The sequence below is a fragment of the Dama dama genome, chromosome 12 (assembly GCF_033118175.1).
Source record: "Dama dama isolate Ldn47 chromosome 12, ASM3311817v1, whole genome shotgun sequence".
Taxonomy (NCBI): domain Eukaryota; kingdom Metazoa; phylum Chordata; class Mammalia; order Artiodactyla; family Cervidae; genus Dama; species Dama dama.
The window spans coordinates 30,456,068-30,467,404 of record NC_083692.1 but is presented as its reverse complement, the minus strand read 5'-3'; the positions used below and the strand labels follow the sequence as shown (position 1 = coordinate 30,467,404).

Below are 11,337 nucleotides of genomic sequence, written 5' to 3'. Positions count from 1 at the left end.
TAAAAACAGAAATATGGTAAGGGGATTCCATTGTCATTCTGCCTTTTAGTCTTTCCATAAAAGGGTTTTTTTTTTTTTTTTTGGTGAGAAATCAGGAGATATACTGTGTGTAAAAATAATCCTCCTGGCCTTCTTTATGAAGATTTTGTCTGTTTATTTTGAAAACAGCCATTGGTTCCAGATTCCCAGAACTGATTTTCTTAGATTATCTATTTGTACTCAGAGGTAGAGCCCTGAGCAATATTATTCTTCAATTAAAATAAAGAACTTGACTTTAGGAGGAAGCAAGTTATGTTTATATAGCATCAGCAACGCATAGAAAATATTCACCACATATCTGAAGACAGACAAGGCTTCAATTGTTTAAATGTTCTGCTCACTTCATAGATACTAAGGCATGCTGTCCTATCTTAATTTTTTAAGCTGTTACTTACCTTCATATTCTTGGCATCCTAGGAACAGAGCTAATGCTCCTTCATTAATTACCTCGTTGATTTTGATGTAAAATTTCCTTTTGCATGGTATGGAAGATTATGCCACCTCACCTTCAAAATGTGCATTTTCTCTCTAAGTTCTGTAAATTGCTGCTCCTCTCCACCAACCACACCAGTCCCCACCACTAATACACACACACAAAGCTGCAAAAATTAAGGGGAACTTTGTGCTGCATAGTGATGCTCATAGTTCAAAAATAATATCTGTTCGAGAGCCAACTAAAAATGTCATAGCTATGTAGGTTTGATTTGGGTTTTTTTGTTTTTGTTTTTTCACAGCCCCATTGCCTTTCCCTGGTATTTAGATCATTTGGATAACTGGCAACCCAGATTAGAACTGAAGTGCTGCAAAGCAGCTAAAGCCATGCCTTAAAGGCGTGAAGGAGAGGAGTTGAATTTGTTAAAATACTTAATAGAAGGTTGAAAACACCTAGAAAGTTGGTTTTACAGGCTTGCCGATTGGAAGCTGCAGATTTTTGTATCAGGGATGCCAACTGCCAGCTCTATGGAATGTTAAAGAACATTTCAAAGTTTTGGTTTTTAAAAAAAAAATCTTAAGAAATATGTAGTCTGGGGCCTTTTTTTTCCCCTTTAAGATGCCAAATGCGTATCAGCTCAGGTCCTGAACTACCACTTCATCAACAAACTATGTATCTGTTATAAATAAGTCATGGCATTTTAAAAGTTATGATCAATTTAAAATCTTATTCTAAAATAAATTATATAGCAAATTAAAATAAATTTGCTTTGAGTTAATCCATCAGTGCTTCTATTTGGATCTGCCTGTGTCAGTTCCATAAAAGATTTATCTTCTAAGCTAGGGAGGATAGCGAGAGCAAGGGACCAGATGGAGAGAGCTGGTATACATTTCCATGTCTCCATCTTTCTTTCTACTTATCTGTCTTTTTAATGACAACCATTAAGGGCAGTGAAGGGAGAGCAGCCAATATCACCTAGTAGTATTTTAATTACAATTGGGTAGCCATTTCAGATACACTTAAGTGTGTGTTAAATCTGAAGTTAACTCTTTTCTCTTTCAAAGATAAGATTGGGTTGCATTTTTTAGTTTTTTTAATTAGTTTTTCTTTCTGCATTCTCCTGTTGGACGGGGTTGGGGGGAGACGCAGGCGATTTTAAGAATATTTTAATGTTATGCAAAGGAAAACAGTTAGTGGGCACTTTTGCAAAAGGGGAGGGGGACGACTCCCAGGTAGTGAAGCAATATAGGAGAGCAGACCTTAAGGTGTTTGTGCTCTGCCTGCTGAGAAGTGGGGTCTCAGCTGTCCATTAACAAGTTAAAAGAAGAGAAGCTGAAACTCAGAAGGGAAAGAGTCTGGCATCCACCCGCGCCTCAAGCAGTCTCTTTCTCTTTGTTTTTAAATGCTACTGCAGTGTTGTTCCTCACTGTCTGAAAGGACCACAGCGCCTTAAACACTGATTGCCATCCTCAGTGGGAGAACAAGTTTCCAATTTCATCAGCTGGAACGAAGTTGTGTGTGTATACTCAGTTTAAAACACTAGAGAAAATGTGGCCTTCCAGGGCAGCACTTTTTCTGGGTAGAGGACAAGCCAACAATTCCCCCAAGATTTTGACTTCTCTGTCCTGGCTGATTTAACCCATGTCTTCAGAGAACATCTGCCAGGTGTACTATCAGATTCAATCAGACTGGAGAGGAAGGGGAGGCAGGATCACTATGACCTTGAGGGGGCTCACAAGTCACCACCTAAGAGCATACCTGAGGGTTAAGGGACTGAGCCCTCGGGTACCCTTGGTGCGAATTGCCCCTGGACTAAGTGGGCACAGACACTAGTGCTGCTGGCTTCGGGGTGGCTGGAGGAGGTAGCCTGGGAGAGTTTTTAGTCTACTGGGAAAAACCAGAGAAAGAAGAAATAGCATAGAGGGAGCAGGTGGGCCATCGGCCACTTTCTTCACCTTAACCCTGACCCACCTGTTCCTGTCAACGCCACCTACCCCACTAAAGAAGGGCAGAGTGTGCGCCGTGACGGCCCAACCCGAAGCACGCTGCGGGCCTCGGCCTGCGCCTCCTTCCTGGGGCCCCGGTGGTGCGTGGGGAAAGGGCCTCGGCTCACCCCCAGGGCCTCGGGCCAGGGCGGGAAACGCCTGACCAGGCCCGGCTGGTCGATGAAGCCGAGCTGCCTCCCGGTCGTGCCCGAGACCCTAGAAACCCAGGCCGCTCTCCTTGGCCATCGAAGGGGCGCCCTCTGGCACCCCTCCGCCGAACGCGCGGGGAATGAGCCCAGGCCCGTGAGCCAAAACCCAGGCCGCAGGAAGCAAAAGACACGGGCCATACGTGACGCGGGGAGGGCGGTGGGGCCTAGGCCGCCTCCCGACCAAGCTCGGGGGCTTCAGCACGGCCGCCTTGGCGTCTGAGACCCAGGGGCGCTCCCACCTGCCGCCCCGCCCGGGAGCCGTGAGCGGTCACGATCGCTTCCTCCTGCCACCACCCGGCCTGGTCCAACTCCTTCAGGAGTGCTTTCAGCGCCGCTCGGGGGTCTCGCCAGGAATTTAGCTCCTTGACTCAAAAGAGGAAGACCCGACGAGGGCTTAGGATGTGGCTCCGGGGTGCCCAAGGCCACGGCAGCCGCGTTGTCCCACGAAGCTCAGGCCGCGGCACCTCCTTGCAGCCTCTGCTTTCAGGGGCTCCGCGGGCCGCGCCACCAGGCCCCGCGCCTGGAGCTGCTGTGATGCGACTCCCTCCTGGAATGTGGATGTGAGCGATCCTCGGTGCGGAGGTGAGGGGACCCCGCCCGGGTCTGGGGGCGGAGAGCAGCGGCGCCTCGACTCCCCGTCCCTCGGGAGGGCAGAGGAGCAGGAGCAGCCTCCGGAGTCTGCGGGGTGGCAGGAGAAACCCCCCCAGTTTCCTGCATCCTGAGACGCGCGGAACGGAAACCTTTGGCTCCCTTAACCTGGAGTTCTGCCTGCAGACTTGAGCGAAGACCTCCAGGCGGCGGAGGCAAAAGGAATGAAGCCCTTTCGGCCGCAGCTGTAGGCGCGGCGGCGGCGGCGGCAGCGGCGAGTAAGAGGAGCAGCCGCTCGGTGCGCGGTCAGTGCCAGGGGCCCGACCGGCCCTCAGGGTGCGGGGGACAGCTGCCGGACAAGGGTCACTGCTCAGCAAATTCAGAGTTCGCCCACAAGTGCCAGTGCCGCTGCCTCTTCCTGGAAGCCTCCACTTCATCTCTGGGTCAAGACTGAGCTCTCTTTGCCTGGAGGATAATTCCCGGCCCCAGCGGCGTCTGGTTCTCATGGGGCTTGGGGGCTCTTGAGTCCCTGTCTGCTAAGCCAAAATTCAGGAACCGCCGGCCAAGCCCTCCGGCCTCCCGAGTATTTAAAGAAGCTTCGTTCTCAGCCAAGAGGTCAAGGCGAAGAGGCAACCGGGACCCGAAGTATCCTGTGTTCAGATTTAAAATATCCAAAGTTTGAAAATCGCCCCAGTATAGTATTACTTTATTTTACTCGGTAAAATTCTGTAAGGTTTCGTTCTAAAAACTATCTAGAAATCATTGTTTATTACTTTTGGCTCTCCTTACGAAATCTGTAAAGGAGAAATCAGAAAGTGGCTTTTGATTCAGTTAAACTGAGAAGACGAGAAGGTAAATTGGAGGTCCCTTGACAGCTGGTCCTTGAAGATTTCCTCGAGGAAAAAAAGAAATATGGTTAGTTCCCCCCCAGTGATTGCTCTAAAATGATTGCCAAGAAAACTCAAGGTAACATCCAGCTTTCTCACCTCCTCCTGCTTGTCCCCGGTTTAGCCAGACCGAGAGGAGGATGGTGAGGGAGGCACATTGTGCAATTTCTTATTAAACACATCTGGAATATGTGCACTCTGGATCGAATGCCAGGGATTTTACAAAGAGTTTATGACTGTGACAGAAAATTGTCCTTTTAACGAGTTTACAAGTAGTAATCACAGGGGCTTTTACAGGACCGGCCGGCCTGCTCTGCTCCTTGCCAGATCTGCAGACATTTCCAAGATTCACCAACCAAGGCAGCAGGAAGTGGGCCGAGGCACCCAGGGAGACAGAACTTCCCTGAGTCTAAAATTATACTCAACAGAGCTGGAAGAGTGGGGGGTAGTCATCAGAGTAGGAAGAGAGGGCTTGTAAGAAATTAAAGTAATTGGCCCTTCCTATTTTCCAGGGAGATTTCCGCGGTGTCCTTTGAAGCTTGTCAGGGTCATTGAAAGCTATCTTTGTGCTGGGTGTTTGTTTTGGGCAGTGAATGTGAAGAATGCGAGGAGATCCCCTGTGAGAGCCCCTCCTGCAGAGGGTGGCATTTCTCCGTGGCCCAAGACGTGGAGAATAAACACCCTAGTGACTTAAATAAACACCAACTTAATGATCCAAAACACTAACAAGGGAGATTGGGACTCTGAGCTCCCAATGCAAAGGATGGTCTCTGAGCAGCTGTGTGAACATCTGTCCATCACTGAGAGGAAAAATGACTTTATAAGTAAAAGTGACTACAGTTAAGTACAGTGACCCTTTCTCCCTGGAACTCAGTCAAAGCCATTTGGCATTAAAAAATAATAATAAGAAGAAGAAGGCCTTAATACCCCTACCCCCACTTATAGATCAGGACAGGAAAGATAGGAAAGAGTAAGAAATGAACATCCTAATGGTGACACAGATGGAGAAAAATCAAAATTATGAAACTGTCATGTCATAAAATAAATAGAATTCCTCTGGGGAGCAATATTTTACAAAGCACAAACAAGCCAATCCTGTTATCCTGAGTAGAATTTTAATAAATAATGCCATTTGTTTCACTAATTTTAAAAGCTAAATACAAGGTACATCATTTTTGCCCCAGGCAAAAATAATATGGAGCCTACATGATTACTGGGATTTTTTCTGGACACCATCCGGCAGCACTGCAAAGAGCTCCTGTCCTGTCGGTCTGCTTTCTATTTGTACAGACTAATTCACAATGTTGCTATCCTTGTACGAGTTCCCTTTTGTTCTCCAAGCAGATAAATTATTTTACTTTCACAGTCTTGTCATAAATTTGTTAATAATACAAAAGACCGAACGTACGAATTCTGTGGAGAAAAGCTAGTGGTAAACAAAACTGTATAGCTAAGTAATAAAAAATAAATAAATACACCAAATTTGAATTCGCTCTTTTTCTGTCATATAATTAACTCAGTCACCATTCTTGGTTCAGGGGATGGCCTTCAACGTACCCTGCAATTCATAACCACCATTAAGTAATAAAGAAAAAAAAACCCTATTTGTTAAAAAAAAAGGGGGGGGGGGCCCAATGACAGCAGTACACAACTCACCTTTCAGAAACAGAATCAGTACTCCTGGTGTTCTACTAAGTTTTAATTTAGACTGGTTTAGGTACAATGGAAAAGAAACCTGCAAACACATGCTGTTTTAGTAACAAATACCAGGTAGCCAGATTTGTTACGTATTTTTGCAAGCTAGAAACTAGGAATAGGAGAAACCCTTAACAGGAGTAGGCTACAGATATGAGAGCTTCAAGGGCATGAGAAGTAATGGCATTCAGGAAAGTGTTTTTTCACATTGGTACATTTTTTAAAGTTTGCCATAAAAAAACCCAAGAAAACAAACAACAACCAAAAAACCCCACTAAATTTGACAAAAATAGTTGTGTTACTAATGGTCACTTCTATTTCTAACTGCCTCACATAGAGAGCATTAAGACATTTAGGCACTTGTTTTTTTTCCCCCTAATACTGTTCTTTCCTTTTAATCTACATAAAATTATTTAACACTAAATATGAAAAATGTAAACTTAATTTTCCCCATCAAAAAAGGTATAAGATCATATTTTCCCTATTCACCTTAAGAATGCAACCAGTTCCTCTCAGGCTGGAGGATCTTTTCACTGTTTTAACTTCCCTCTCTCTCTCATTTTCATTTCCTTTTCCTCTTCTCAAAACATTTCCCATAAATAAATTAAGATGAAATAATTAAAATCCAGTTGATCTGTAATTCCATTCACTGAAAAAAAAAAAGAAAAAAGAAAAAGGAAGCCTACTGAAGCAGGAACACGGGTTGCCCAGAACCAAGGCTGGGTAACTGGATGTTTTTGTTTGTTTGGGTTTTTTTTTTTTCCCCTGATCCCCACACTGGGAGGGGAAATGTATAAGTGGAAAGAGTCGGAGAGAAGAGGGCACTACGTTTGAGATCGCTGTTGGTTTTGATTTTTAAAAAGATATTTGTGAAAGTCCACCATTCCTTTATGCGCAAAGAACCCCAGAAACAAGCTGCAAAAAGTGTTCCTGATGTCTATTTACAAGTGTCCCTAGTTGCTGCTTCGAGGCCCCAGTCCCTCCCTTCTTAGGACCCCAAGTCCACCAAACTGGAGGTGAGGGGGCCCAGCAGGGAGTCCTGGAGCTGATGCTGGTGGGCTTGCAGGCTGTGCGCTGACTGCGAGGCTGTTAAACCCGGGAGAGAATAGTTGGAGCTCCTGGCGTGGCCCATGTTGCCCTGCAGCAGAAGGACCGAGTTCTGGTCTGGACTCTGGGGAGGTGAGAACTCTTCTTCTGAGCTGGACATGAGTGGCTTGCCCCCTTCCAGAGGAGAGAGTTGATTCTGCTTGTTGGAGGAGGAGTTATTGTTTTCGGTGTTCTCCCTAAGAAACAGAGGACAACACCATATGGTTAAAAAAAAAAAGTGTGAGATGGAGGGAGGGGAGCTGGAAGAAGGAAAGGGCCATTGTGCAATCAGTCACTGACCCAAATGGAGTTCTGCCCTCTCACCCACCCCACAGAGTCCTGGGGGTAAGAGACGAGGCCTAAGATACTTGAGAAAGGTGATGCTGAGTCCTTTCCTCTTCCAGAGTTTGGAAAGTCAAATCAGCAGGGCTGATTTGAAATGCACAAAAATTATTTTTAAATTTTTGTTCTAACAGTTATTATTAAATACCTATCAAGGCGTGAGTACCACATTTAGAAATAAAGAAATCTGAAAATCTTCCAACAAATGGTTGTTGGTGATGAAGAAAATGACGGGGGGTGGGGTCGAACATCGCCCAGTGCACAGATGTTTGGTGGTGAATCAAGTCAATTGTCCTGTTCCCATCTGAGGAAACAATTAACCATCGAGTTTCCCTGCCCCTGCCTGGAGGTTGTGGTTTCAGAGGCACAGGACAGGTCATGGGAAGTGGTGTCCAGAGCGGCCCAGTGACCTGAGTAAACACAGGGAGCGCAGCCAGTCTCTCCGATTTCATCAGGGAGTGGGCCCTCTGGCCTGGCTTAAAGGACGGCCGTTTTGTAACAGACGTCTAAATGGAACTGTACCGTCCCTGGCCCGGTGTTATTCGCTCAGTCCTCAGTGCCTCACGGTGCTCTTTCAAACTCCCTGCGGACACCCACACCGGCGCACCCTTTCCCGGCAGGGGAGCGTCAAGACCCGGCACAGTCTGAGCGGGTGTGATGTACCGGGGTGTCAGCCTGGGCGCTCGGCGCTGGTAAACTGTAAGGTCTCGCAGCCCTCGCGCTTCTGCCTCCAGAATGCTCCCACCCCGGAGGTGCCTGTCTCTCCACCTCTCCCCATCTCTCGCAGTCCCTCTCTCCCAAAATGCCCATCTCAGCTGAATTTCTCCAGACTCTTGCTTCCCAGAGGGAAACAAGGCGGCGACTTCTTCGGCCCCCAGGCTCCGAAGCGAACAAAAGAAACTCGGCCGACTCGGGCGTTCAGGTTTCCCCTAAACTGCTCGGCTCCCCGGAGCGCTCTCCCCGCCGCCGCCGCCTCCCCAAGGCTCTTCCGAATCTCGGTCGGAAACTCTACAGCAAAAGAGTGGAGCCGGGCCAGGTGGCCTGGGGTGTTCGCATGAGGAGGGGAGAGGCAGAGACAGGTTGGAAAAAAAAATGTTGGCTTCTGTGTTCTGGGGTGAGAGAAGTCTGAGACTGGAGACCCATTCCTCGCCCGGGTGAGCGGCGCGGACAGCGGGCCGGACCCGCCGCGGCGCCCGGCCACGCGCGAGGGAGCCGACGACGAGCAGTCAGTTCTGGGCTTGGGGCGCCGGGGAGTCTAAGCAGCGCCAACCCTCCCAAAGCACTCTCTTCTGTGGGCTTCTTTCGAAAGACTCCTCCCTTTGTGCAGCTAGTGCGGATGGAAGCGACCTCTCACCCAAAAGACTGCCAGGAAAGCGCGACTGAAGAACCGGGCGCGAGTGGAAACAGCAGAAGTTTCAGGCCAGCTCCACCCTTCCGGGGTGCGAGAGGAGGGAGGTTCGAGACCCTCAGCCCCACTGAACCCCTCCCCCCCGCGATACCAATCACCATTTCCCTTCTGCTTGATCTAAAAACTCACTCTCCACCCGCCACTCCTCTCCCCCTAGCCAGCCAAGAAGACATGAAAAACAAACCTAGCGCCAACGTTTCCCGACACTCACATCCCAGGAAATCCACGCGCGGACACTCAAAATCAGATGAACACCGCCCCACACCCCCCCATCCCTAGCAAGCGATCTCAGAGTTCATGAACTTTCGCCGCAGTGCCGCGGAGGCCTGGGCGCCGCCCCGCGGAGCGGCTCGGGCCAGCGGGGTGATCGAGGTGGTCGGTGCCTGCGGGGGTGGAAAGGGGCGGAGGGGAAAGGAAGGCTTCCCAGGGTTGCCCGATCTGCGGGCATGCTGCCGCGTACCTTTCCTTGGCCTCGGCGGCCCGGTCTCTTTGCCTCCGGTTCTTAAACCAGTTGCTGACCTGGGTGGTGGTGAGACCGGTGGCCTCGGCCAGCTCTCGCTTCTCACGCGGCGAGGGGTAGGGGTTATGTGCGTACCACTCCCGCAGCACGCCCCGCGACTTCTCCTTGAAGCAATAGCTGGTCTCCTCGCCGTCCCAGATGGTTCGTGGCAAAGGGAATTTTCGGCGCACCCGATATTTGCCCACCGCGCCCAGGGGCCGGCCGCGTAACTTCTCGGCTTCCACGTAGTGAGCCTTCAGCCACAGTTGTTGCAGCTTGGGGTGATTGTGAGGCGAGAACTGGTGGCTCTCCAAAATCTTGTAGAGCTCGCGGAAGTTGCCGCGGTGGAAGGCGACCACGGCCTTGGCCTTGAGCACGCTTTCATTCTTGTGCAGGTGGTCGCAGGCGGGCAGCGACCACAGGAACCTGCCCAGGCGCTCCAGGTTCCCGCCTTGCTGCAGAACCTCGCACACGCACGCCACTTGCTCCTGCGTGAAGCCGAACGATGGCAGCATCGACATGGCTGGGGCCTGCCGGGGCGCACTACCCGGGCGCACGCGGCAGGGAGCAGAGCCGAAAAAGCAGCGGGAGGCAGCCGCAGGGAGGGGGGCGCGGCAGCTTCTAACCCCCTCCCTAGGCTGTGCGAAGGCGTAAAAGCGAGTCGAGACTTGAAGACGGGCGGCCGAGTAAGTGGAGGAGGAGGAGAGCGCGCGCTGGAAAAGGAACGGCCGGCTCACTCCGCAGCTTTTCGGCCCTCGCTGGCTCCTGCCTCTGGCCGGGTGGATGCTGCTCGTTGCCGGGGAACTTGGTTTCTGTTCTCCCTGCAGCTGCCTTAAAGCGCGCAGCGTCCTCGGCACGCTGATTGGCTGCGGGCGGCGCCTATCCGGGGCTGGCCAGCCCGCGCGCCGCCGGGCCGGGCCGCGAGGCCGCGCCGCCCCGCGCGGGGAGGGCGAGGCTGTACAGCGAGGGATAGGGAGTGGAGGGAGGAGAGGGACCGCGAGTGGTGGGAAGCGAAGTGGGGAGGAGGGAGGGAGCGGTGCTTCCCGGGGACGGGGGGCGGTGGGAGTGGGTGAGCGCGTCAGGACCTTGCAACATGAGCCCCCTCTGCTGTGTCACCTAAGGGCAGCCGCGCACATCTTTGCACAAATCAATGGCTCCAGACCTTCTAATTCCCCTCCTCTCCCTCCGTACCTCTGTCCCTGTCCTTTGCAGACTTGCCATTTCCCGGTGAGCTCATATTTAATTACCTTAATGTTGGAATGAATAAGTAATGGATTGATGAATAGCTTATGGAACGCGATAAATAATACAAGAGTAGACCAGTCCTCCGGGCTGCAGTCGCTGCAAGAATGGCTTCTCCTGGCTGGCTTCAGCTCCAGGAGCCAAACCTAATTTCCTCCCCTCTTCTCTCCTGCCCCCACCGCCCTCCAAAGCGCACAAATACTCCCAGCTGTATAGCGCTTCCCTCATTCTCAAAAGGCCGCGACTATGTGGGACCAAGAGAAGAGTTGTGTAGAGCATAGTTGCTGAGCAAATAGAGATTCCAAGGGTTCATTTGCGATTCGGAATTTTAATGATCTGTGGCTTAAGTCGGCAGGCAGGCTTGTGGACTCGGTTTCCCTATCGGTGCGGTTGCCACCTCTGCTACTGAGGAATGCTGAGAAGCTTTACTTGCTATTAGCAGAAATGCTTTGGGAACATCGCACGAAAGGCGCTGGATGGGGTGTAAATTAAATAAAACTGTGTCCGGCTCCAATAGCCGTTCGGTTGTAACATAATATTGCCCTGGTCTGAGAGGGACACTGCCCTCAAAGCGAGGACGACCGCGGCTCCAAGAAGATTAAATAAAGAGAGGTGTGTGTGTGTGTGTGCATGTGCGTGCGTGTGTGTGTGTGTGTGTGTGCGCGTGTGTGTAGATTGCAATGCTGGCCTATTTTACTGCCAGGGACTGAGAGATGTCTTGCAGTTTCAGTCCCATCATCTGTTATTTCATGTGTGTGTGGAGAATGCTTAGTAAAACTACACAAACAAATGGAGCTGTAATTATCTTAAGCCTCATTTGCACACCTTGTTGCAAAGCAATTATTAAAAAGATTTTGAAAACAATTAGCGTCTCTAAATAGAGATAATCTATTGTCAGTAGCTGAGACTGGCAGGAGATAAGAA

General features: G+C 50.2%; 1 protein-coding gene across 1 annotated transcript; it reads right to left on the bottom strand.

Moving 5' to 3' along the window:
• Window positions 1-5,239: 5,239 nt before the first annotated feature.
• On the bottom strand, window positions 5,240-9,957 carry SIX1 (SIX homeobox 1). The gene is made up of 2 exons (XM_061156936.1): window positions 9,133-9,957; window positions 5,240-7,119 (listed from the first exon to the last, which is right to left on the bottom strand). Exons 1-2 carry the CDS (start codon window positions 9,690-9,692, stop codon window positions 6,825-6,827), a joined length of 855 nt encoding a protein of 284 aa, XP_061012919.1. The 5' UTR covers window positions 9,693-9,957; the 3' UTR covers window positions 5,240-6,824.
• Between the last annotated feature and the right edge of the window lie 1,380 nt (window positions 9,958-11,337).